The sequence below is a fragment of the Toxorhynchites rutilus genome, chromosome 2 (genome assembly GCF_029784135.1).
Source record: "Toxorhynchites rutilus septentrionalis strain SRP chromosome 2, ASM2978413v1, whole genome shotgun sequence".
Classification (NCBI taxonomy): Eukaryota; Metazoa; Arthropoda; class Insecta; order Diptera; family Culicidae; genus Toxorhynchites; species Toxorhynchites rutilus.
This window is the reverse complement of record NC_073745.1, coordinates 2,823,990-2,849,153: the sequence shown is the minus strand read 5'-3', so window position 1 is coordinate 2,849,153 and position 25,164 is coordinate 2,823,990. Positions and strand designations below refer to the sequence as shown.

Genomic DNA, 25,164 nt, shown 5'->3' with positions numbered 1-25,164 from the left:
TCTGTTGCAGTCGTTTTCTGTGGCGATTTATTCCGGGAACCCCTCAAAACAGAGTAATTTTTGCTACTCCAACACAAATAATGAAGTTCGAATTTTTCACTGTTGTTAATTAAAAGTAAGCAACTGAATATAATTTATGGAAGTATAAAGAGCTATAAAACAACATAAAATCGTATTAATCGATTGTGGTTTCATTGGAGTAAGAATCAGAACATAGCATAACTGCATGTTCGAAACAAACATATTTTTTACATTTCATGCAGTTGTTGCGTATTTTTCGGGTCTTTTATCAAAGAGAAGAATGTATAACGACCTTCTAGATAATTACCAGATGATAGAGGTTCTGGAATATAAAGTTTGCATATTTCTAATATTCTTTGTCTCTGTATTCTTGGTAAACTAAGAAGTAATGCCTTTTTTTAAGATGGGACTTAAAAAGATGATATTGAAGGGTTTCTAGGAACTTCCTTTTCTTTTTCTTGTTTTCCTGTCGATATTGTCCATTATAGAAAAAATGTCCTCGAAACTCTAACTGTTTTTTTTTTAAATCATTTATTTTCAATTGGCTCAGCAACGTTAAGCATCAATGAGCCGTGTTTGTGAATAGGGAAAAGCCCTTGTGAGTAGAACTATGCAAATGTTCTTTCTCAAAAAGGCATAAAAACCCTATAGTTTTTTCAAGAAATGATACAATATAAATAATTATATAACAATACCTAATAAAATAATATTTGAGGCTTCTTCTTGAGGATTTTTTGATAGAGATAACCACCTCTTTGAAGATTGCGTGCGAATGCGTGAATCTGAATGTGTTTAAGTTCTGAGGGAAATAGTTGGAGAAAAATGAAAACATTAAAACCATAGATTATTGGTAAATAATAGAATTATTAATAACAAAAAACAAAAAGTCGGGTGGGTAATGTCGGGGACATAACCGGAGTGACGTAGGACTATACAAAGGGGACAGCTTTTGTTAAATATATATTTTAAATATATTGTTTTATTTCCTTCTCCTACGTGAATACCTACCTATCTACCTGAAAAATGGATTAGTTTACTGTTTACTCTTTATGAATATGTTGATGGTTCTGAAAAGAACCTTTGGTGTTGTGTTTTTGTTATCACTCGATATTCCCATCTTGTTCGGTTAAACCTTCCTGTTTAGCTATTGCGTTTGCCACTCGCCACAGCTTTCACAGTTGGAAAATTTCTCCCCATCCAGCTTGTGACATGTTGTTTAGTAAATTACATTTGACGCGACGTGCCGGAGAAAGAAGAACACTTAAGAAACACTTAAGAACACTTAAGAAACACTTTGCCACTCACTGAAACTAATTGTTGCCTTGATGAGCGCCGAACCGAAGCTGCTCTGTTCTTGATGCGGGTTTTCTGATTGTCGTGAGCAGCTTTGCAAGCCAACTCGAGCACTCCGACGACCGAAACTCTATAATCGCTGTTAGGTATACTGGTGCTCCGGCACCAATCCGTTCGGCCTAGTTACCCTTGCGGAGCAATCAGTGAATGCGACCATTTCACCCCCTATATCTTCCGGTTAGACGTAGTCCTACGTCAAAAAAGTTGGAGATGTAAACGATAATTAAAAATAACAGAAAAAATACACACATACTCATACTTGAAAGTGTATGGACTTGAGGAAATAATATATCAACGAAATAGCATCGAGATTGCGTGTAGCCAGAACGTCGCGGATCGAAACATAGGGTGTCATTCCCTTTTCGCGGAAATTTTCTATTAAAGATAACCTGTTATTTTGAAAATCAGAGCAATACCACACAATGTGATCAATATCGTGATAACCTATACCGCAAACACATAAGTTACTATCACTAATATTAATTCGGAAAAGATGTGCATTCGAGGAATAATGATTAGACATTAGTCTGCACACTACCCGTATGAAATCACGAGAATAATTATATCCTTTGAACCATGATTTGAGGGAAACTTTAGGAATGATAGAATACAGCCACCGACCTTTATCACTTCCATTCCAACTTGTCTGCCAAGATTCAAGTGCACGTTCACGAGGAATATTGAGATATTCATCAAAAGTAATGGGCCTATGAAATAAGACTCCTTCCATTGCGCCCTTTTTAGCTAGAAAATCTGCTTTTTCATTTCCTGGTATCGAACAATGAGAGGGAATCCATACAAAAGTGATATTAAATGATCTACTCATTAAAACACTTAAAAGCTGTTGGATTCCAGACAAGAAATACGAAGAATATCTAGACCTTACCGAACGAAGTGCCTCTAAAGAGCTGAGACTATCAGAAAAGATGTAAAAATGTTCGGGTGACAAGGACTGAATATGTTGTAAAGCAGTGTATATCGCAGCCAATTCCGCAACAAACACCGAACAAGGTAAACTAAGCTTACGGAATGTGGAGAAGTCAATATTAAATACCCCAAAGCCTGTGGAACCATGAAGAGTGGATCCATCAGTAAAAAAAGTTTTGGTTGAGTCAATATGTTTATATCTTGACAAGAATATTGCAGGCATAACTATTTGGCGGAGATCACCTGAAATACCACTAACATAAACTTTCATTGTCAAGTCAAAATTAATAGAAGGATTGAACAAAATTGAAGGAATGGATTGGAAACCAGATGAATCCGATGGGCTTTCCAGGGTCAGAAATTCATGATATAGTAACATTCGCTTAGATTGAGTACCTAAGGTTAGCATTTTTTCAAAGTTTGCTATCACTATCGGATTGAGTGTTTCACAACGTATCAAAAAACGGAATGATAACTCGAAAAAGCGCACAGAAAGAGGAAGGATGCCAGCTAAAATTTCTAGGCTCATTGTATGCGTTGACTGCATACATCCTAGAGCAATACACAAACAGCGATATTGAATTCTCTCCAGTTGCAGAATATGAGTACGGGCAGCGGATCTGGAGCAAAAACTTCCATACTCCATAACAGATAGAACGGATGTTTTATACAACCTAATTAAGTCGTCAGGATGGGCCCCCCACCAAGTCCCTGTTATGGATCGAAGAAAATTTATTCGTTTCTGACATTTTTGTTTCAAGTAGCCTATGTGTTTACCCCATGTGCCTCTGGAGTCAAACACAACTCCTAAATACTTGAATGACAAAGAGAGCCTAATTGTTCTACCCAAAAGTTTAAGTTGCAGTTGAGCAGGATGTTGTTTTCTTGAAAACACAACCATCTCTGACTTTTCAGCAGAAACTCAAAACCCAATTTACAAGCCCAATCAACCAAATTATCAAGAGAAATCTGCAAGGGATTATACAGATCAATACTGTCTTTGCCCATTACCGACACTACGCAATCATCTGCATATTGTCTCAAAGTACAATTACCTGATAAACAAACATCAATGTCATTTACATAAAAGTTGTAAAGGATTGGACTAAGACATGAGCCTCTTCTTTGGTCAACTCAAGGCCCGTGCCACTATTAATCCTATAGCTTTAACATGCCTATCTTGTTCCTTTCGAAGGATTTTAAGGAGGTTAAAAAACGAGGTTAAATTTTTTCGCCTCAATTAATTCTAAATACAATTGAGAATATACACATCAATTGAAACGTCAAGTAGTTAAGGTATGAGCAAACGTCTAGCAAGCTCTTTTTCTCGACTTTTCATTTTTATGATTTCTTGTAAATAATATGGATACAGGGTAACTTCGATATAACGTACATTTTACTTTCAAAATTGTACGTTGTATCAAAGCATAATAAACAACTCAGAAATATAGCTTATATTACTTTGTTGTGTTGCTGTTTGAGTAGGGTTAATGAATAAATTCAACTAGAAGACGAAGCCAACCTTTCTCATGATGTTTTCTTTCGTACTGTTGATTAAAGTTTGATTCATTTAGATTCCGAAATCACAGAATAGTTGTATTTCGGGAATGCGCTATATAAGAAATGCGCTATATCGGGCAATTCAAATCGGGTATAATTCCCAGTTATTGTAATCAAAATAAAAGAATACAACAAGCGAGTTATATTCTCGAAAAAATGCGGCGGTAACGTTCCTTTGGTCGATCCAACCCATTTTCTTATTATCCATAATAGCTAAATAGCGTATTTTTACATACCAGCATCAGTCTCATTGTCTGATAGCCACATTTCTTACGAATACAAACGAATCAATTGGTCTTTACTACTAACCTTGGCACATCCCTCGTGGGCCGTGTTCTCGAGCGCGGCATAGTAATCACCAAAATTGGTCAGTGACATCAGAAACATTGCTACAATTGACTCCATCGGCGAAGGCATCGGATTCTCGTCGCTATCCTCTTCACCCTTGAAGGACAAGAACACAATGTAGTATGCCTGCGAGAAACCCATGACAAACACCAGATAAATAACGACGAACCGGAGCAGATCTCCCATCACCATGCGATAGATCATCACAACGAAGGGCCCGACGGTTTTGAATCCTCTGGAAGAAAACAAATGTGTGTTGCACAAAATACTCAATTTATAAACCAGGAATGCTAAGTACCGACAGAAGAAGAGAAAGTAAGGAGCCGTTGTCAGCATGATCACAACCACGACATGATCTTCGAGCTCGGTGAAACACAAAACTTTCAGGAAAGGGACAACCATCATTATGCAACAGGAAAATAAAAACATTACTCTTGAAGGAGCAGTCATCTGCAAAAAAAAAGGCCTCTTTGATAGAGGATTTTTCTAAAAACGAATAACTCACCAAATTCTCTATAAACATCTTCCTTCCAAGGAAACGTGACTCCCGCAAAGCGGCAATCAAGTAGAAAAACGCACCCATCAGAATTATTATCTCCGAAATCAATCGGAGTTTACCCTGTAATCCATCGTAGGCCATCGTTGGACATTTGGAGTCGAAGAACATACTGTTTCCGATCATCGACGGATCAAACCCCGTTTCACTCGAATTGAAACTAACGATCTTTCCACTAACATCCGTCGTCAGGGCGGTTGGGATCGTTGCATTCGCAAGATCGGCGATGGTAAAATTCCTTGCCTGAACGCTTGTGGTTGTCCGATTAGTATCCGCATCCTCTTGCTTCATTGGACCATCCCTCAGTGTAAAGCTTATCAATGATACGCAAAAGTACCAAAAGAATATAAAAAATTGTCTATAAAATTTGTCCTTGACGAACGTGTTCCACTTGGTTTTCAATAGATCGATCAATACTCCTTCCAGTAAATCCAAATGTTCGTCCTTATCGCCAAATACCACCAAATTCAATGCTGAATCCTTATTGATGTGACCTGTAGCTATGTTAATCGTATCGAGCATTGCCAACGGATAGGCGGCGCAAGTTATACTTCCCAACTGCCAGTAAATTTCCCGCTCAATGTTCATGATGTGGAAAAACATTTCAACGCGACCCAGCTTCGCTGCCAGCGTCAATGGCGTCAAATTCTGTAGATTTCTAATATCTAGCGAGGATCCTACCTCGTACGCCATATCGAATGTTGTAACCTTTTCATAAATTACCAACATATGCAGGACAGTGTTCCTATTCGAGTCTTGATTATCAGGGTCTGCTCCCCGGGCAAGTACCAACCTATAGCATTCCTCCTGGCCCAAACACGCTGCAAAACTGAGTGGATATTCTCCCCAGTAAACGTATCCATCGTAGTTGGTCATCGGAAGAACGCCCACAATCTCCGTTTCAATTGTATCGAAGCGGGTTGCCTTCTGATCCTCGGGACACATGAATGTCCCACAGCATCTCTCATCCACATCGGATCCACTGTCTAGAAGATATTTCACCATCGCTGGGTCTTCGTTGACGATCGCCAGATGTAGCACACTCTCTCCATAGTATTCGTCGCACATATAAACATCATTGATGAGCTTGGGGTAAAACCTTAACAAGCGTTTGGCTAGGTCAGCGTGCAACGAAGTGGCGTTCAGTAGACAAAGATGGAGAATAGTTTCGCCGACGGCTCCACGTTCCTACAACAGAAATGCATATATTCAACAGATGGCTCACCTCTCACAACAATCTCACTGTTCACTATCAGGTTTTGGCGCGCTTGCGTTCAACTCGCTTAACTCACCTTAATGTTCCAACACACCTCCCTGTAGCCCGCAGGATTCCTCTGGTATTCGGCCTCGCTTACATCCGGACAGGCAGCATCGATGTCGAAATCCTCTTCGGGGTTCTCCATGGCCCGAATTTCCGGTAACTGTTTGTGTCTGGGCCTCTCGCGATTCCGCAGTAAAACCAACTGAGCCACCGGGATATATTTTCCTTTGCCCTTGTTGTATAGGAACGGCTCAACCTTTGTCTTTATTGCGTGGTCAATTTCCGCGTACTGTTTGTTTTGGATCGCCCGTTTCATCATGTCCACCAGAAGACCACCACCCTTCAGATTGACGAACTTGTACAGCGCCTGGGTGGACACTCCGGCCTGCTTCTTAACACCACTGGTAACGTTACTTTCCGTATTTCCCATCGCTGTCTTCTTCGGTGGTCGAGCTTTTTCACACTTTTACATAACAAACTTTTTTTCCGAGCTGTGTAAATCTCTGTCAGCTTTCGACGGTGGAAAATTTCCTCACCATTTCCTTATCGAACCAACGGCCTCATCGCGTTACCCTGGAAGCGCGCAGCATTCCACCGTGGTTGTTGCATTCCGCCGTTGTCTGACATGTGCTTTGCCCTAGAAGTGCATCCCAGCTTGCAATTGTGCCTCATCGAGACTGATTTTTCAAAAGAAACAAATACTCTTTATTCTGCAGAACATTCGACATTTTTATTTTAGTTGATCTGTATTTATATTTACAAAATTTTAGTTGATCTGTATTTATATCTCATCTTCATTCTAAATGAAAAAAAAAGCATTTTTTTTAAATTTTTTCAATTAAGATGTGAACGTTTTATATGATTTATAACATACAATTTCAGTTTAATGCTCGGAATTGCGGCACCTAAAAAACTAAAAACTAAAAACTCTAGTCTAGGGTATCCTGGAAGGCTTACTCATCTGTCGAGGGCAGATTCAGAGTGATTTTAAGTAACTTATTCTGAACGCGTTGGAGTCTCAGCCAATGTGTTCGTCCAAACAATATATTCAACTGCAGGGTGTTCATAAGTAACCATATGATGTTTCAGGCGATGTCGAATGTAGGAATAGAAACCTGGTTTGCTTTTGAATGTGTTACAATATGTAACTACTTTCACTCTAATTTTTCACTATCTCATATTTTTTCCCCCATTGTTGGGTGTCAACCACTGCGTCCATTATTTTGAACTATAGTGGTATGCTCCATTCATTATACTACGCTTCAAGCCTATCTACTGCTTATTGATGAAGAAGTAGACTGAATGCTATAGCGAGCTAGGTGCCAATCAGGAATAATCTGTCCTGATCGGCGACGCAGACTTTCTAATTAAAACTTGAAAATTGTTGAGTAATTTCAATAGTCGGAGTAATTTTAATAGTCGGTGTGATAAATTTTTTGACGTAGAACTACGTCTTTCAGGAAGGGTGCCAAATCAGAAAATAGGTGACGTTTTTATGAAATAAAGTTAACGTTAATAACTTTTTTCACTGTGGACGAATTCTTATGATTTGCATACCAATCGAATCGGAAATTCTCTAAGATTTGTTTGATATGCTATACATTAAAATTCGCTAATCTCTAAACGGTTTAAATTCATGAAAATTGGAAGAGTTTCATTTTTCCCATACATTTGTTCTGCCGATTTGTATGCTAACCCTACCCGTATTCCTAATGCTTATAACTCGAACATTTCTTAAAGGGTGTGTCACATCAAATTGCATCACGGAAAAAACGCTGTAGAAATTTAATTTTTAGGAATTATATCTTCAGCTTTCGCTTATAATCAGATAAGAGTGTATAGATCACGTTGGCCATGCTTCACTATAAATTTTTCGTAAATTTGGAAAAATGTCGTCGAACGAAAAAGAGCGTCGTGAATTAACTCTGTGCACTCATTTCGAGAATCCGGAGTTGTCACATCGGGGCATCGGTAAGATGGTGGGAATCGTCCAATCCACGGTCAGCAGAGTACTAAAACGATACTTCGAGAACCTAACCATCGACCGGAAGGTGAAGAACGGCAAAAATGGATGCTCCGTCAGTGAAAAAGATCACAAGCGCATAGTTAAGCAGTTTGGACGTGATCCGAGAAGTTCGGTCCGGGATGTCGCCAATAAGCTGAATTTGTCAAGTTCATTCGTCCAGCGGACCAAGCAGCAAGAGGGCCTGCGTACATACAAGGTTCAGAAGGCTCCTAACCGCGACGAAAGGTAAAACATGGTGGGGAAGACGCGATCTGAGAAGCTGCCGGAAGCTGTACACCGAAATGCTGACGAAGCCGCATTGCCTGGTAATGGACGACGAAACCTACGTCAAAGCGGACTTTCGTCAGCTGCCGGGCCTGTTGTTCTTCTCCACAGAGGACAAATTCAGCGTTCCGGAGGAGATTCGCAAGCAGAAACTATCAAAGTTTGCCAAAAAGTATACGGTGTGGCAAGCGATCTGCTCTTGCGGAAAGTGGAGCGCCCCCTTCGTGATGACCGGCACGGTAAACGTGCAGGTTTACCTTAAGGAGTGCCTACAGAAGCGCGTACTACCACTATTGAAGCAGCACGAGGGCCCGACCATCTTCTGGCCGGATTTCGCTTCGTGCCACTATTCAAAGGACGTGTTGGAGTGGTACGAAGCCAACGGGGTCACCTTCGTGCCAAAGGAAATGAACCCGCCCAACGCGCCGGAACTTCGCCCAATAGAGAAATATTGGACGATTATGAAGCAGGCCCTCCGGAAGAACCCAAAAGTTGTCAAATCGGAGGCGGACTTCAAGAGAAAATGGATTTCTGTTCAAAAAAAAACTACAACCTGACGTTGTACAGAACCTTATAGACGGGGTAAAGAGGAAGGTGCGAGCATACGGGCTTGGGCTCGAAGTATGAATAAAATGAGTGGGTTATATCTATGATATAACTGCAAAGTTGACGTGGGACTACATTAGCTTAGTAATCATTTGTTTGTATATATTAAATTTTTGATTGAATGAAACAATTTCCGAATTCAATTAAATTCAATATATTTGCGTTGTGAGTATAAATATTGAACAAATGCCATGTCTCTAGTGTCTGCGCGATCTTACCGGGTACCTAAGATTAGAAAACTGTGTAAGGGAAACGTACTCTAGTCTGCACAAAGGCAAGAGAGCAAAAGTACTCGCAGTTTGCATGTATTTGCAATGTCGATTTCCCCAGACACCTTGGTTTAGATGTCTTCATAGGTAAACAGATTTCAGTCAAAATACAAAATACTCCCAACCTGCATAAATTTGCAATCTCTATTTCCCTAGACACCTTGGTTCTGAAGTCTGTGTTGAGGAAACATATTTTAGTCGGAACAAAAATGTCCTCGACTTGCATGATTTACACTGCCAATTTTCCCTCGCTCAATGGATTTGATGTCTGTGTTAGGGAAACACATTTCAGTCGAAATAAAAATACCCCCGACATGCATGAATTCGCAATGCCAATTTTCCTAAGCTCCTTGAATTTGAAGTCTGTGTTAGGGAAACACATTTCGGTGGGAACAAAAGCTCCCCCTACTTCCATGTATTTGCAATGTCGATTTCTCCAATGCTGCTTTGTTTTGAAGTCTGTGTTAGGGAACACATTTCGGAGAGAGCAAAAGTCTCCCTACTTTTATGTATTTGCAATTCCGATTTCCCCAAGGCTGCTTGGTTTTGAAGTCTGTGTTGGGGTAACCGTAAAGCGGGCCAATCAAAACGAGGCAGTTCGGGCGTTTACATAACGCTTAACATTTTACAGTTATTCAATTATTTATCTAACGAAAAATAACATTTTATTAATTGCGATAGATGCGTAGAAATATCCCCTATCAATTGATGCAAACATCTTTCCAATCGAGTAGAAAATGTCTGAGTTATAAGCATTCGAAATCTTTTCGCTGCATGTTCAGTGTTTATGTTTTCATTTTACCCCTCCATATATTCCGGTTAGACGTAGTCCCACGTCAAAAAGAAAATGCCAAAAGTTGTTTAATAGTTTTTATTTTACTGTCTAAAATTTTCAAAAGGATCGGTCTACTGGGCGAATTTCTACAGCGTTTTTTCCATGATGCAATTTGATGTGACACACCCTTTAATAGATCGGAAAGATGTTTGCATCAATTGATAGGAAATATTTCAACGCGTCTATCACAATTAATAAAATGTTATTTTTCATGAGAAGAACAATGGAATAACTGTAAAATGACAAGCGTTATCTAAACACCCTAGCTGCCAAGTTTTGATTGGCCCGATTTACTGTTTCTCCAACACAGACTTCAAAATCGATGTATCTATGGAAATTCGCTTTGCAAATATATATATGAAAGCCAGGGGTATTTTTGTTCCCCCGAGCTGTGTTTCCCTAACGCGGACATCACATTCATTGTGACTGGGGGAATCCGCTTTGCCAAAACATGCAAGTCGTGGGTATTTTTTGGTGTTGAGTATTTTTGTACACGCTTGTCTTTGTGCAGACCGGAATGTTTCCCTAAAACGTACTTTTAAACTGCGAAGCCTGGGAAAATCGTCATTTCAGATACTAGAAGTGAATAAACTCTCGCGATTCGAGAACTACGTAAACATGACATGTGCAATAAATTCAGAGGGAAATGTAAATTACAATGATCGTTTGACAATTCTTCCGTTCACATATTTTGGTATCCAGAATTTTGAAATATACACTGCGTATATTTCATGGAAATTTGTTTTCAAATCCCCGTAGGAAAGCCTTACTGTTGCATGTAGCGGGGTTCGATTTCAGTCAAGCGGAATATGGGAACATAAGTGTTTATGGGGCCCTATTAAAGAAATCGAGGCGATAAGAATGTTGCTCGTTAGCTCTATTTTACTATTATAGAAATCGAGCAATTCGATAGCACCGAGCGAGTGATAGCTATCGATGCAAGCGTCAGAAATTTTCGAGTTGTTTGGTTCGCTTTTTGCATATCTTCAGAGAATTATTTTGTTTTGGTTTGCGTCACTGATACTGTTGCCACAGCGACATCGAGCAAACTGGCAACAGTTTCATCTAATACCGCACAACGATCCGCCAGCCTACGTTTGAAGGACTCTAAACGTCGAAACGTCTTTCAGCGGAAAGAGAAAGGTACAAGTCAAAACAATTGTAAACAGAACGCGTGCGGGTGAAAATTTCTAAATTGATTTGTTTAAATTGGTAATGTTTGTCGTGATTGAAATTATTTTCTGTAAAGAACTGTCGGAGGTAAATGTAGAGTTTTCCTTTGTATATGTGTTTATAAAATTGAATATTATTCAGATCCATTTCTGAAACAACTCCGACATTGTTGGTCAGCAGAAAAGAAAAGCCAGTGCTTTATAAAGGCCACTGATTTGTAGGTTATTTATAAGTACATTATTGAATACAATGATTATGTTCTTGCTATTATAGATCGAAGCCGTAAATAAATAAGCTGTTCGGTAACAGTGTCGCTCTTTCTTTGGCTGGGCCAACATTCTTCGATAAATCACCGTGCAGATGACGTCCCCAGCAGTGGATTTGGAAGCACATCATGATTGCGCTGCGTGCAGCAATCCTGATGCGGATAGTAACTACGTTCAGTGCGATGCCTGTGATAGGTGGTGGCACTTTTCGTGTGCGAGTGTGACGGAGTCCGTCAGCGAGCGAGCGTGGATATGCTCGAAATGTACGACGGAAACAGCAGCAGCTCCACCCACACTCGTGGGAAACACTTCCAGTTCTAATATACATCGTGATCTAGCCCTGCTGAAGCAACGACAGGAGCTCGAGCGAAAGAGGATGGAACATGAACTGCAAATGAAATTCCTGGACGAGCAGTTGAAGTTGATGGATAACGCGAACCACGTGAACAATTGTGGAGGTGACAAATCGGTAGCTGAACCAGTCAGCGAAAACCCGGAGCTAGAAGACGACGCAGTGGGTGGCCAACCGGACCCACCAGCAGCAGCTCAGCCCACGGATGTACACCATCGCGACCTATTGGATATGGTTCACGATCTTCAAAAGCAACTCGAAATCTGTCAACTACAGTCAGCTCCAAGCAGTCAGCGTGTGGATACGACCAATTGGAATATCAGCCCGACGACCAATCAACATCAGTACGACTTCCCGAAACCAGCCGATGACACTCAAGGTAAAGGTAACCAGCAGGCTCGAAATCTGGGAGCCTATAAGAAAACGCATGTCAATGAAGTGGGTGGTGTAGGTAAGAGTAATGTTGATGAAAGTGGTTTTTCAAATAAAATGTGTGGTGGTAATGTCCTTCATAAGTCCTCTATGAGTCCCCCCGATACGGTTTATATTAGTAACAGAGAACGACAATCAGATATCCGCGAATTTAGTCAAAATATTTTCGATAGTCACCAGCAGCAACGCATCCCCTTCGCAAGCGAGCAGCAGCAAGTAACTTTCGCGCGCTCTACAAGTGAAAACGTGCAATCCTCAATGCAGCCTACGACATGGAATGAGTGGAACGGACGACAGCAACAGCGACAGCAGCCACAATATCAACGACAACAATTGAATGCCAACCAGTATGGTCCATCGCCGCAACAGCTTGCTGCTCGTCAATCGATGGCCCGTGATCTTCCACAGTTCTCAGGCGATCCCGCGGATTGGCCTATTTTTATTTCGAACTACGATTATACAACGTCTTCGTGTGGATATACGGATTGGGAGAATATGCTCCGTCTGCAACGGTGTCTCAAAGGGCCAGCTCTCGAAACGGTACGCAGCCGATTGGTGTTACCTGCTGCAGTACCTCAAGTCATCGAGACTCTTCGTAGAAGATACGGACGTCCAGAGTTATTGATCAACGCGTTGCTGGAGAAGGTGCGGAAGATTCCCGCCCCAAAACCCGATAGGTTGGAAGGATTAATCGAGTATGGGTTGGCAGTGCAAGCGCTTTGTGATCATATAGAAGCGGCCAACGAACAGGCACATCTTTCGAATCCGACGCTTCTTCAGGAACTCGTCGGAAAATTGCCGGCCGATCAGAAGCTCATGTGGGCTGGGTATAAAAGGTGTCTCGGAGTGGTGAATTTGAAGACTTTCAGCAGCTATATGGAAAATCTCGTCAATGATGCTTCTAGTGTTGTGCTTTTCGCACCGGAGACTATCAACAAGGACAAATCGAAACTGAGAGGATACGTTAACTCCCATACCGGGAACAATATCGAAGTGCAAGCGAGCAAGCAAATCGAATGCATTTTCTGCAGTAGGGTAGGTCATCGTTTGCGAGAATGCTCAGGGTTCAAGGATTTGAACGTCGATGATCGATGGCGGAAGGTTAGAGCTTTATCGCTGTGTCAGATTTGTTTATACAGACATGGTAGGCGATCGTGCAGAAGCGACAAACGTTGCAATATCGATGGCTGCCAGTATCGGCACCATCCGTTGTTGCATTCAACAAGGCGTACTGTGGAGAACTCTACACAAATGCAACAGGCGAATAGTCTCACTCATCAGTATTTGGGATCGAGCGTTTTGTTTCGTATCGTGCCTGTAACACTGTATGGGAATGGTGGTGCGGTGAACACGTATGCATTCCTGGATGAAGGCTCATCGCTAACTCTAGTCGAGAACGAAATTACAGAACAACTGGGAGTGAGTGGAATCGTGCAGCCACTGTGCCTGCGGTGGACAGGCAACACAACTAGATTAGAGGAGAATTCGAAGGTAGTTAACATACATGTTGGTGGGATCGGTTCGCAGAAACGGTTTAAAATGTCGAACGTTCGTACAGTGGCAAATCTAAACCTTCCCAGCCAGACCTTCCAATTGGAAGAAGCCGCGAAACAGTTTGAATACCTCAAACAATTACCGTTACAGAGCTACAAAAATGCTGTGCCAAAGCTGCTGATTGGACTGGATAATCTACAGCTAGCCACTCCACTGAAATCTAGAGAAGGTGACGGTAATGGACCAATTGCCGTGAAGACCAGGCTCGGGTGGTGTGTCTACGGAAAGCAGCAGCCCGGAATGAAGAGTGAATACAGCTTGCACATCTGCGAATGTACGACGAATAAGGATCTACATGATGCCGTAAAGCAATTCTACGACATTGAAGAAATAGGATCAGGGAATGTCACCTTGCGATCTAAGGAAGAACAACGAGCTTTGGATTTACTGGAGCAGACGACCGTTCGAGTGGGTGAGAAATTCGAAACTGGGTTACTGTGGGCGAAGGACGACGTGGAGCTGCCGAATAGCTACACGATGGCGCTTCGCAGACTGGAATGCCTGGAAAAGAAAATGCAAAGGGATCCAGTCTTAAAAGAGAACGTTTTCCGTCAGATACGAGAATTTGTAAGCAAGGGCTACATCCACAAAGCTACGATGAACGAACTCAATGAAGCAAATCCTCGTAGGATTTGGTACCTTCCATTAGGCGTGGTGGTCAATCCGAAGAAACCAGAGAAGATACGCATCGTATGCGACGCTGCAGCGAAGGTGGACGGAGTTTCACTAAACAGCATGTTATTGAAAGGACCGGATCAATTGGTGTCGCTGTTGGGAGTATTGTTTCGCTTTCGACAGTTCAAGATCGCGGTGTGTTCCGATGTAAGGGAAATGTTTATGCAGATATTGATACGCGCATCCGACAAACATTCGCAACGAATTCTGTGGCGTGTCGATCCAGCCCAGGATCCGGAAGTCTTCCTTGTTGACGTTGCGACGTTTGGGTCGACTTGTTCGCCAGCGTCGGCACAATTTGTTAAGAATAAGAATGCTCGGGAGCATAGCGATAGGTATCCGAGAGCAGCAGAAGGTATACTAGAGTGTACTTATGTAGACGATTACCTCGACAGTTTTGGATCGGTAGAAGAAGCTAGTTGCGTTTCGGAGGAAGTTCGTCATATTTTCCGTAAAGGTGGGTTCGATCTAAGAAACTGGATCTCGAATAGTGAGAGCGTACTGCGGCACCTTGGTGAGACCCAAGCTGCTACCAGTAAAAGCTTGATTACAACGGACGCCAATACTGAACGCGTACTTGGATTATTGTGGAATCCACTAACAGATGAACTATCGTTCAGCACTCGAATGAGCGATGTTCGGTCTCTTCTGGAAAATCGCAGAATTCCAACGAAGAGACAAGTACTGCGCTGCGTCATGACATTGTTCGATCCTTTGGGACTACTAGCTACGTTCCTTATACATGGAAAGATTCTGGTACAGGATTTGTGGCGCGCCGGAACTGGATGGGATGAAGAAATCGACGATAAACAGTTTACAGACTGGGGCAGGTGGATCAACATGATTTCGCACATCGCTAACGTTCAGATCCCACGCTGCTATTTCTCGAATGCTTCAGCGCATACGTACGAAGATACTGAACTCCACGTCTTCGTGGATGCCAGCTCGTACGCGTATTCTTGTGTCCTTTATCTGCGGACGTTCAGTGATGATGGAGTCCCGCAGTGTTCACTAATCGCGGCGAAGGCTAAAGTAGCACCGTTAAAGCCAATGACTATTCCAAAATTGGAACTTCAAGGATGCCTCCTGGGGGCAAGGATGACAAAGTTCGTGCAAGCACATCACTCCATTCCCATAAAACGACGAATTCTGTGGACAGACAGCTCGATAGCGCTTTCTTGGATCCGTGCAGACCCTAGAAACTATAGGCCTTTCGTGGCCAACCGAGTCGGTGAAATTCTCGAGATAACGGTTGCCAATGAGTGGCGATGGGTGCCGTCGGAGTCCAATCCGGCGGACGAAGCAACAAAGTGGGGAAGTGGACCCTACTTCAACGCAGGCAGTATGTGGTTCCACGGACCAAAGTTCCTATGCTATCCAGAGCGAGAATGGCCTAGTTCAACCGATCCAGTAATCGACACCTACGAAGAAGCTCGGTCATCAGTTCTCTACCATGTGACATGGGAGCCAGTGGTCAATTATGAACGGTTCTCTAAATGGGAGAATCTACAACGTAGTATGGCCTACGTGCTACGATTCATTAACAACGCTAGAAAGAAAGGGGAAAGGAGTCCGTCGACTGGATTACTTACCCAATCGGAGCTGAAGGCTGCCAAAACTGCAATATTGAAACAAGTTCAACTAGAGGTATTTCCGGAAGAAGTGACTACATTGAAAAATAATCAAGTGGTGACAGGAAACAAGCCGGTTCCAATAGAGAAATCCAGCACTATATACCAACTAATACCGATGTTGGATGAAGAGGGACTGATGCGGCAGAACAGTCGTATTTCAGCAGCGAAACATTTGCATCACAGCGTGCGCTTTCCAGTCATCCTGCCAAGGAAGCATCGATGCACGGAACTTCTTGTTACACGATTTCATCGCCTTTACCGTCATGCAAACTCCGAAACTGTGGTGAACGAAGTTCGTCAACTGTTCGCAATATCAAAACTTCGATCCGTAGTGAAGGGGATCGGAAGAAATTGCCAATTCTGCAAGGTCCGCAAGGTACGTCCAACTGTTCCTCCGATGGCACCTTTGCCAGCAGCACGGTTAGCCGTACATGTTCGTCCATTTAGCTACGTCGGGGTGGATTACTTCGGCCCATTACTGGTCAAACAAGGTCGTTCGAAAGTGAAAAGGTGGATCGCGCTCTTCACGTGCCTTACTGTGCGCGCAGTCCATCTCGAAGTGGCATACAGTCTTTCTACTGCATCGTGTATTTCATGTATCCGACGATTTGTATGTCGTCGTGGGTCACCCGTGGAATTTTTCACGGACAACGCTACGAACTTCCATGGGGCCGAACGTCTGCTCCGTGAACAAATCAACGAAGGGGTGATATCCACGTTCACCAGTGCCATCACGAAGTGGACCTTCATTCCACCAAGCGCTCCGCACATGGGTGGTGCGTGGGAGCGGCTAGTCCGCTCAGTAAAAGCTGCGATTGGGGATGCGTATACCGAAGGGAATCTCAACGATGAAGAGTTACAAACCGTAATCGTAGAGGCAGAGGGCATTGTAAATACTAGACCACTCACGTACTTACCACTTGATTCTGCGGAATCAGAATCCCTCACGCCAAACCATTTCCTACTTGGAAGCTCCAATGGAGTCAAGCAGCCATGCGTAGATGAAGAATGTTTGAAAAGAACCTTCCCTGAGTCGTGGGGAGATATCCAACGTCAGCTCAATCGATTTTGGCAACGCTGGCTGAAGGAATACCTTCCGGTAATCCGGAAACAGTCTAAGTGGTTCGACGAATCGCGATCAGTGAAGGATGGAGATCTGGTGTTGATAGCGGACGAGGGAAAGCGGAATGGTTGGATACGTGGTATCGTGATCGAATCGATCCAAGCAGCAGATGGACACGTTCGTCAAGCTTTAGTTCAGACAACGGGAGGTGTTCTTCGACGACCTGTATCGAAACTGGCTGTTCTCGATGTAAGTAGTAACTGTGCGGTCAAGGAAGTCAGTGGACCGCACCCGGGGGAGGATGTTGCCACAGCGACATCGAGCAAACTGGCAACAGTTTCATATAATACCGCACAACGATCCGCCAGCCTACGTTTGAAGGACTCTAAACGTCGAAACGTCTTTCAGCGGAAAGAGAAAGGTACAAGTCAAAACAATTGTAAACAGAACGCGTGCGGGTGAAAATCAGAAAAAAAAGAAAGAAAAAGGTACAAGTCAAAACAATTGTAAACAGAACGCGTGCGGGTGAAAATTTCTAAATTGATTTGTTTAAATTGGTAATGTTTGTCGTGATTGAAATTATTTTCTGTAAAGAACTGTCGGAGGTAAATGTAGAGTTTTCCTTTGTATATGTGTTTATAAAATTGAATATTATTCAGATCCATTTCTGAAACAACTCCGACATTGTTGGTCAGCAGAAAAGAAAAGCCAGTGCTTTATAAAGGCCACTGATTTGTAGGTTATTTATAAGTACATTATTGAATACAATGATTATGTTCTTGCTATTATAGATCGAAGCCGTAAATAAATAAGCTGTTCGGTAACAGTGTCGCTCTTTCTTTGGCTGGGCCAACAGATACTTTCCTTTGGGAAACATTTCAGAAACGCTAAAATATATGCAATTTTCAACACATGTTCGTTTGTTTTCATTAGTATTTGTTTTACGGTGCTGCCAGAATAGTCTATACAAGGTAAGTGTTCAATCCATCATTATTCATATCAATCATGTTGTAAATTACAATGCAGAATTTACTTCCAACGCATATTCAGTGGCTGAAAATGAGTGGACAGACAAATCCCCACCAGTACGACTCGTTGAACCAATGGAAGCGAATGTAAGCATTGCTCAAGTTTTTTTTTTGAAGGCAGTTCAAATAGAATCCCTGTTAAGGAAAAGTGGGAGGAATTCAGTGAGGAGAATGATACACTGAGACCATCAATGCGTCTTGGTTCAGAATGGCAGAAAGTAAGTATTTCTTCTACGATACATATAACTTCATAAGTAAATTTTATCATATTCTTTGAATTACTATCTACCGTATTTCCTACCTAAAAATAGCTTATTCTTGCTAGCGTACATTAGTACGTGTTACTTTTGTCAGTAATTTTCTTTTTTATTGCTATACTATACCAAACTTTCTATACCATATGCTAAAGCTGAAATGTCTTGCAAAACAATAATGATTTTTTTTAAATTACAGATTTGGATTGACATGAGGTGAAAGGTAGCACACAACAAGCTAGAATTTAGGGCCACAGGTGGTGGTCCAATACAATAAAGCTATTGACGCCGCTACAACGAGAAATCGACGCTAAAAAAAAATTACATGAAAAAAAATTGTTTTGCTAAAAAAAAGTGGAATTCATGCGTGACTCCTTACGGAATTCCATCGATTGCAGTTGTGAAAATACATGAAAAAGATCATTTTCTAATAATTATATTTTTTGTACAGCAAATTGTTCCATGAAGTCGTATTTATTACACATGCATGCATTACACCCATCAAGCTTTATTCGTAAAGGGAATATCAGTTTTCTCCAAAACATAACCATATTAACACTTTTGGAAATATAGATATTTATAATATTCATAGCCGATGTCTCAAAAAAAGATTTGGCATCCTTTCTTTAGTGCTTTGTGAAACATTTCAAACTCGTTTCAAAATATTTCATTACTGCCACTGACATTCGAGCAGAGTAACGAATCGAGCTGTTTTCCTCGATTTCTATAATTCCAGATTTTACTCGGTGTGATAGTGATAGTGATTGTATCGAATCCTCGATTCGATTTCTATAATAGGGCCCATGGTTTGTGATCGATACCTGAGTAGGGATGAGAAATTCTGGTGTGGGTTGGAAGCGCTGTTCAATCGTAAATGTAACATATTAATATATTATATATCTACTATGTAAATACTACAGTCTGGTAGTGATATCCATATTATTCTCTTTACCAGGCCAGGCCTACCAGTTTGAAATTGTTCGAATTTCAAATGAAAATTGTTACTACTGAAGTAGTAACAATTAAAAAAACTGAAAAGTTATTTCAAACATTTCGATGCATTCTAAAATAATATTTAAAGTGGTAAACAGGTGGATTGCATAATATAATTTCGTAGTTCTACGGCGAAAATGCGGTCGTGTCCTAGATACAACCCCCTACAATTTTTTGACTGGTTAAGTTGTACAGCTATCCAGTTGGCCGTCACTTCCCGGTCTTCCCATTTCTTCAGCTCACTCTTCAACACACATTCAGAAATTCCACAGAATGGTTCTGGACCAGTGAAGGGTGAGCTTGAGGCGCGTCTTGCGAGTTCATCTGCTTGTTCATTTCCCTCTATACCGCAATGGCCAGGAATCCAGTACAGTTGAACCGAACCTTTCTGACATAGTTGCCGTAAAAGGCAAATGCATTCCCAGACAATTTTTGAATAGCACTTGAAAGCATTGAGGGCTTAAAGTGCTCTTGACTGTCTGAAAAGATGCAAATGTTAGTGTTGGCGACACCTTTCGGAAAGTTCTCTCAGCCAACTCCTTTTTTCGGTTTTAAGTCAGCTTGAAGCTGTAAAATTCATTTTATTAATTTCATTGTATAATTCATATTCCTAACTTACAATTTAGTCTCCTTACTAGTGGCCAACAATATATTTTTATGAGGGATTTAATTGATAAGCGATTTATAACTCAGCTCTCGATCGATATAGTTTTCAAGATGGTTCTTCCAATTAGTAAATTAGTAATCTATTACAATGAGGGGTCACATTTTTGGCTCACCTTGGGTGAGGGGTCTTCGGTCGTCGTTTTGCCGCAACATTCTCCCCCGCATGTCGCCTGAACTTCCTGGTCGGCGTCATCTCCCATTGATATGTCCAGTCAGTCTTCCATGTTTCACAAAAAACACTGCGTCCGAAATAAACATGTCCACGCTGCTGTTCACAGTTTTGTGTTTGAGTACAAACATGATTTTTCATACCTATGTTAGAAAAAGTGACATGTTTGTATTCGTGGTATGTTTGGACATACGATGTTTAATCCCAATGTTTCACATGATGTTCGAACATGGTGTACAGTTTCTCTTGCATTTTCACCCCAAGCATCGGCAGTGCGTAGAGTAGAAGAAGCGAATTGGACACCACACCACCACCACTCAACGCGTGGTGTGTTAGTATGTTGACATGGAAAAAATGCATTCCTTTCATGATAATGGGTGCTCCATCAAAAATATTGGGCAAATAAAATAAACCTCTTTTTCTGTTCTGAACAAAATAAACATCGATTGATATGAGAGTTTTTCACATTTGATATCATTATTTAGTGCACGCATCAATTTATATATTGAATTCATGTAACATTCGCTATTATTAGCTATTTGAACAAGTACTAAAATTGAATTATTCAGCAGTTACACCAGGCGTGACGCTAACCACTCGACCACGGGAGCAACAATTTTGGCTGGATCTTTGAATACAAATGGCCAATACTGCTTGTTCGCGACGATCGCGACCCGAGCTATAAAACGAGCGGAGAAGAGGAGAAGAAAGGATGATGCAATCGCATGCACACATAGCATATGTAGTGCAGTGTAAGTGTAGCTTTTAGTTTTTTCCTTCATTCAGTTTGTGATAACATCGAGAAATTAATGGTGTGTTTTAGCCGCTGAAATTTCTCTGCTGGTTCTGCTGTGTGCCGCTGAACGTTGCATCTAAAACTAATTTTTGGGTATTTATTTTTTTGGTCAGCATTTGTATGACGTCGCCCGCTATGCAGTCGGCTCCCCAGACCTTAATTGCCAACATGCACGCAAAAAAAATAGAAAGCTTCTTTCTATTCAGAGAGTGTTTTCTTTGAACGAAACCAAGGATTATTTAATCAGACTTGCAAAATGTGCATGAACGATCTATAAACTTTCACTTAGTCGCGGCAATACATACACACACTCTTTACAGATACACTGGCCGAAGGTTGTGCAGTCCACTGATGATTCAACAAGAGCCAAAGGTTGTACCGCTCATGACAATTCTACACGAGCTGATGATTGCGCCGGCTAGTGACCATTCTATCCTGGATTCCTCGAGTCGAGAAAGACGCACCACGCTAGATATGGTGTACAGACTAGGGGGTCGTTGCTGATTAACGGTCAGCTGCATCCCAATAGGAAGTATCCCATGTCGGGCACATGTACAGAGCACTGAAGACTGCAACATCTCAATTATGAGAACACTTGTAATACTAACCTCGAGCCAACCGCGAGTAATCGGTTACATATTACTAACATAGTTGTAAGCAAACATTGTCAAAATATTGAACTCCCGGCCCCGTTAGGCTGACGCCATATGAGCCTTAATAAAAATATATATTTTGGTGCATGAACTTATAGCCTCTTAGTTCGTGCAATTTTTGAAATGCGAACTAAATTTCAAGTTCGTTTCTGTGAAAAAGTATTCTACGAAGAAATGTTTTGGGATGAATAGTTTCTTTCCGTGTATGAAAAAAAACGAAACGAAAGCAATGAATACTGCGACATCGGGTGATATGTTTGTACATGATGTTCTTGAATTATAAACATCGTGTTTGTTTTCACATGTCTATGTTTGTGTATCATTGTTCGTGTTGCGGATAGACACTCAACACTAGCGAGAATCGTGTTCGAATTCAAACAAAAACATGGAATTTTCACATCGCGTGGACATGTGTAAGTGTTTTTCGGAAGACTGTGTCCAGTAAGGCAAGTTTAACGATCGGTCGTTGTAGTAGTCCACCCGATGTTTGCACATCTGCTTTACGCGCAGTTCCGTCAGTTAAAAAATACAACTAACTTTATTCTGATGAGAGCGAGGCTCTTCGTTTATTGAACACTAAAAAGGGACTGATCTATATTTTAGCTTACTGCGCTATTTATGTTCATGCTAGAATCATACAAAGTTTACCTGGCTCCAGCATTATCTTACTCTGTATTATTCTTATCCGTTCATGATGTTTATACCTGTTTATGATTTTATGGCGAGGAAATTCTAGGGTCCGGCTTTTATGAAGATTAGTCTTTTCGGGATGAATGTTGGTGTTCGTAGTTGGTGGAATGGGACAGTACCGATTGCTGAAATGTGTATTAACTCGTCTTTTCCCGGATTTGTCTTTATGACACGCCATCTAATCCACCGGTTTCTTATGATTTCATCTGCTATCATAACCAGCTCACCTTCCCGGATCGAGCGTACATTTTCAAACCACCTAGTTCTTCTAGTTATCGTAGAAAGTATTCAACAACCCATCTACGCCAGAAACCATCCAATATGTGTTGTATCATATTCCAGCTCCCCCTAAGCGCTACCTTTTCATTAACCGGATCTTTAATTGGTTGTCGTATCTCATTCGAACTGATCATGAGTAAATGATTTGGAGTTAATCACTCCTTCTCACATTTCTCCAGTGGTATGAATGTCAAGGGACGAGAATTAATCATATGTTCTGCCTCTGCGAGCATTGTTGCAAGCGATTCGTCATCAAGATTTCGTTCTTTAGGAAGTGAACCCATTGCTGTCTTAAGGAGGATTGAATCGCCATTGTGTGTTCGCATCCATAAGGGTGCTACTCAGAGTTTGGTTAATTTGTTCAATTTCATTCTTTAATTCTTTATTTGTACCAACAAAACTAGTGCCATTATACGTGTAAATTTCCAGAGGAACCCCCCTGCGAGCAATAAAACGTCGGAATGCTTTCTTACACGAGTCTGTTGACATATTCGTTGCTATCTCGAAATGAACTGCACGAATGATGAGGCAAGTAAAGAGTACCACCCATCGTTTCATAGCACTCCGACCTACTTTAACATAATATGGTCCAAAGAAGTCCACGCCAACAAATGTAAATGGACGAACAAAGGGTGTTAATCTGGCACGCGGTAGGTTACCCATTCGAGGTGCAACTGGAAGTGCTTTATAAACATGGCACCACATACACCGTTTCCTCACCACTCGAATTGTTGAACTTTTGCCGAATTTCGTTGACCATTATTTCGTCATTTGCGTGTCGGAATTTACGATGATACCAATCGAGTATCAGATACGTAATTTGGTGCTTCCTTGGAAGTATAACTGGAAGTTTGGCGTCGCATGTAAGGAATTCGGCTGCTTTAGTCCGCCCGCCGACTCGTAGGATGCCATACTCATCAATCACGGCTGATAGTTGTGCAAGTGGACTGCCCTTATCGAGATGTTTCTGTTTCCGTAGCTTAGATATTTCATCTGGAAACGCCTCCAGTTGTGCCAATTTATAGATGAATCGTTCTGCATCATTCAGCTCTTCAGTGGTTAATGCCTCCAGATTCAACGGATGATTCTGCTGTCGCCGCCTCATATTATTAATAAAAAGATGAACATATGCTATGCATCTTAGCAATCGCTCCCATTTAGAAAAACGGCTCACGTCTACGATTGGTCTTCTCGGAAAATGCCCACAAACATAAGCCGTTCAACTTGGTTACGCGTTCGCTTACTAAGCGATCGGTCGTGAGTTCAAACTCAGGGCCCTCAATTGACCATCTTTGTGTTGTTATAGAATAACTACGTCCACGCAAACATCATCAGCGATGGAGATCGATCCACGGTCGAAATTAGATCGATTCATCCATACAACTGCTCTGCTCTGCAAGAAACATCGGGCTGCTGTTCTATAAATAACCCAACGCTGTCCGGTCTGCTGAACAATGGAAGAACAGAAAGAATACCCTTACGTCGAAATGGCTACTACTGTGTAATTTACCATAATGTAATGGAACAGAAAACTTAACGCCTAAATGGTTACTATTAAATACTGTGTAATTTACAGTTTATAGAAACATAAACATATGTACATGTACACGATTAAAACCCGGCTCTGTTACAGCTAAAATGCTAATGAGCCTAATAAATAAATAAATGGGATAAAAAAAAAATAAACCGTTCGTAATTCCTCCACTGACTCCAACACTATACGATTCTTGGGCCATTCATTTTCTTCGTCGTATAAAAACTTAGGACCCTGATACCACCTACTATCTGAATCGAAACATATGGTCCTTTTCCCCATTTTGTAGCAATTTTGTCGGCAACATTTAATTTAGAAGGAATCCATCGCCATTCTTCTGCTTTCGACAAATTAAAAATTTCCGCAACTCGGAAGGCTACGAATTGCCGATAACGGCAAATCAGACTTGATCCAGGATGTCACAGTCGTTGAATCACTCCCAAAACAGGAAGTGGGTTATATCTATGGTATAACCGCAAGGGTGACGTAGGACTATCGTTGATTTAGAGATCATTTGTTTGAAGTTGAATCTGAATTCATTCTGAATGAATGAATATTTGGAGAACTTCGAAAACGAGAGCGTTACGTTGGAGCCACAAGGTTTTATGCATCCAATATTGGATACGGAAATATCCTACTGATGGGGAAGAATAATCTTCAGAAGCTATCCTGTTAATTGCGATTGATTGAAAAATCACAAAACCAAATGTATTTGGTCACAGTGTTTCATGGATAGAAAACATTAAAATAAACTCTTTCACATGAATGTAATTTTAAATTCCCAGAGGAACTGGCAGATTATTTTCAGTAACGATTAGATATTTCCACATTTTCCTCGATACTGGAAGCCCACCAGTGGTTAATGCTAACTCGATAACCATCTGTTAATAGCACTTGATTGAAACATATTTGGTCACAGTGTTACAT

General features: G+C 41.4%; 2 protein-coding genes and 1 long non-coding RNA gene across 3 annotated transcripts in view; 2 read left to right on the top strand and 1 right to left on the bottom strand.

The window, feature by feature from the left end:
• The window catches only part of LOC129764255 (transient receptor potential cation channel subfamily V member 5), a 29,767-nt gene extending 9,418 nt beyond the window's left edge, over positions 1-20,349 (bottom strand). Inside the window, exons 1-5 of the mRNA XM_055763173.1 lie at positions 20,230-20,349; positions 6,058-6,703; positions 4,715-5,953; positions 4,508-4,659; positions 4,171-4,444 (exon numbers count right to left, since the gene is read on the bottom strand). Coding sequence (XP_055619148.1) covers positions 4,171-4,444; positions 4,508-4,659; positions 4,715-5,953; positions 6,058-6,456 — 2,064 coding nt within the window. The 5' untranslated portion in view covers positions 6,457-6,703; positions 20,230-20,349. The remainder of the gene's footprint in view (positions 1-4,170; positions 4,445-4,507; positions 4,660-4,714; positions 5,954-6,057; positions 6,704-20,229) is intronic.
• LOC129764157 (uncharacterized) lies at positions 11,560-17,522 on the top strand. Its single transcript, XM_055762983.1, has 2 exons — positions 11,560-17,383; positions 17,449-17,522. The coding sequence occupies exons 1-2, from the start codon at positions 11,560-11,562 to the stop codon at positions 17,520-17,522; spliced, it is 5,898 nt and encodes a 1,965-aa protein (XP_055618958.1).
• On the top strand, positions 17,525-17,958 carry LOC129764266 (uncharacterized). Its single transcript, XR_008741095.1, has 3 exons — positions 17,525-17,596; positions 17,664-17,780; positions 17,835-17,958. It is a non-coding gene; the product is annotated as an uncharacterized LOC129764266 (long non-coding RNA).
• Positions 20,350-25,164: the final 4,815 nt, after the last annotated feature.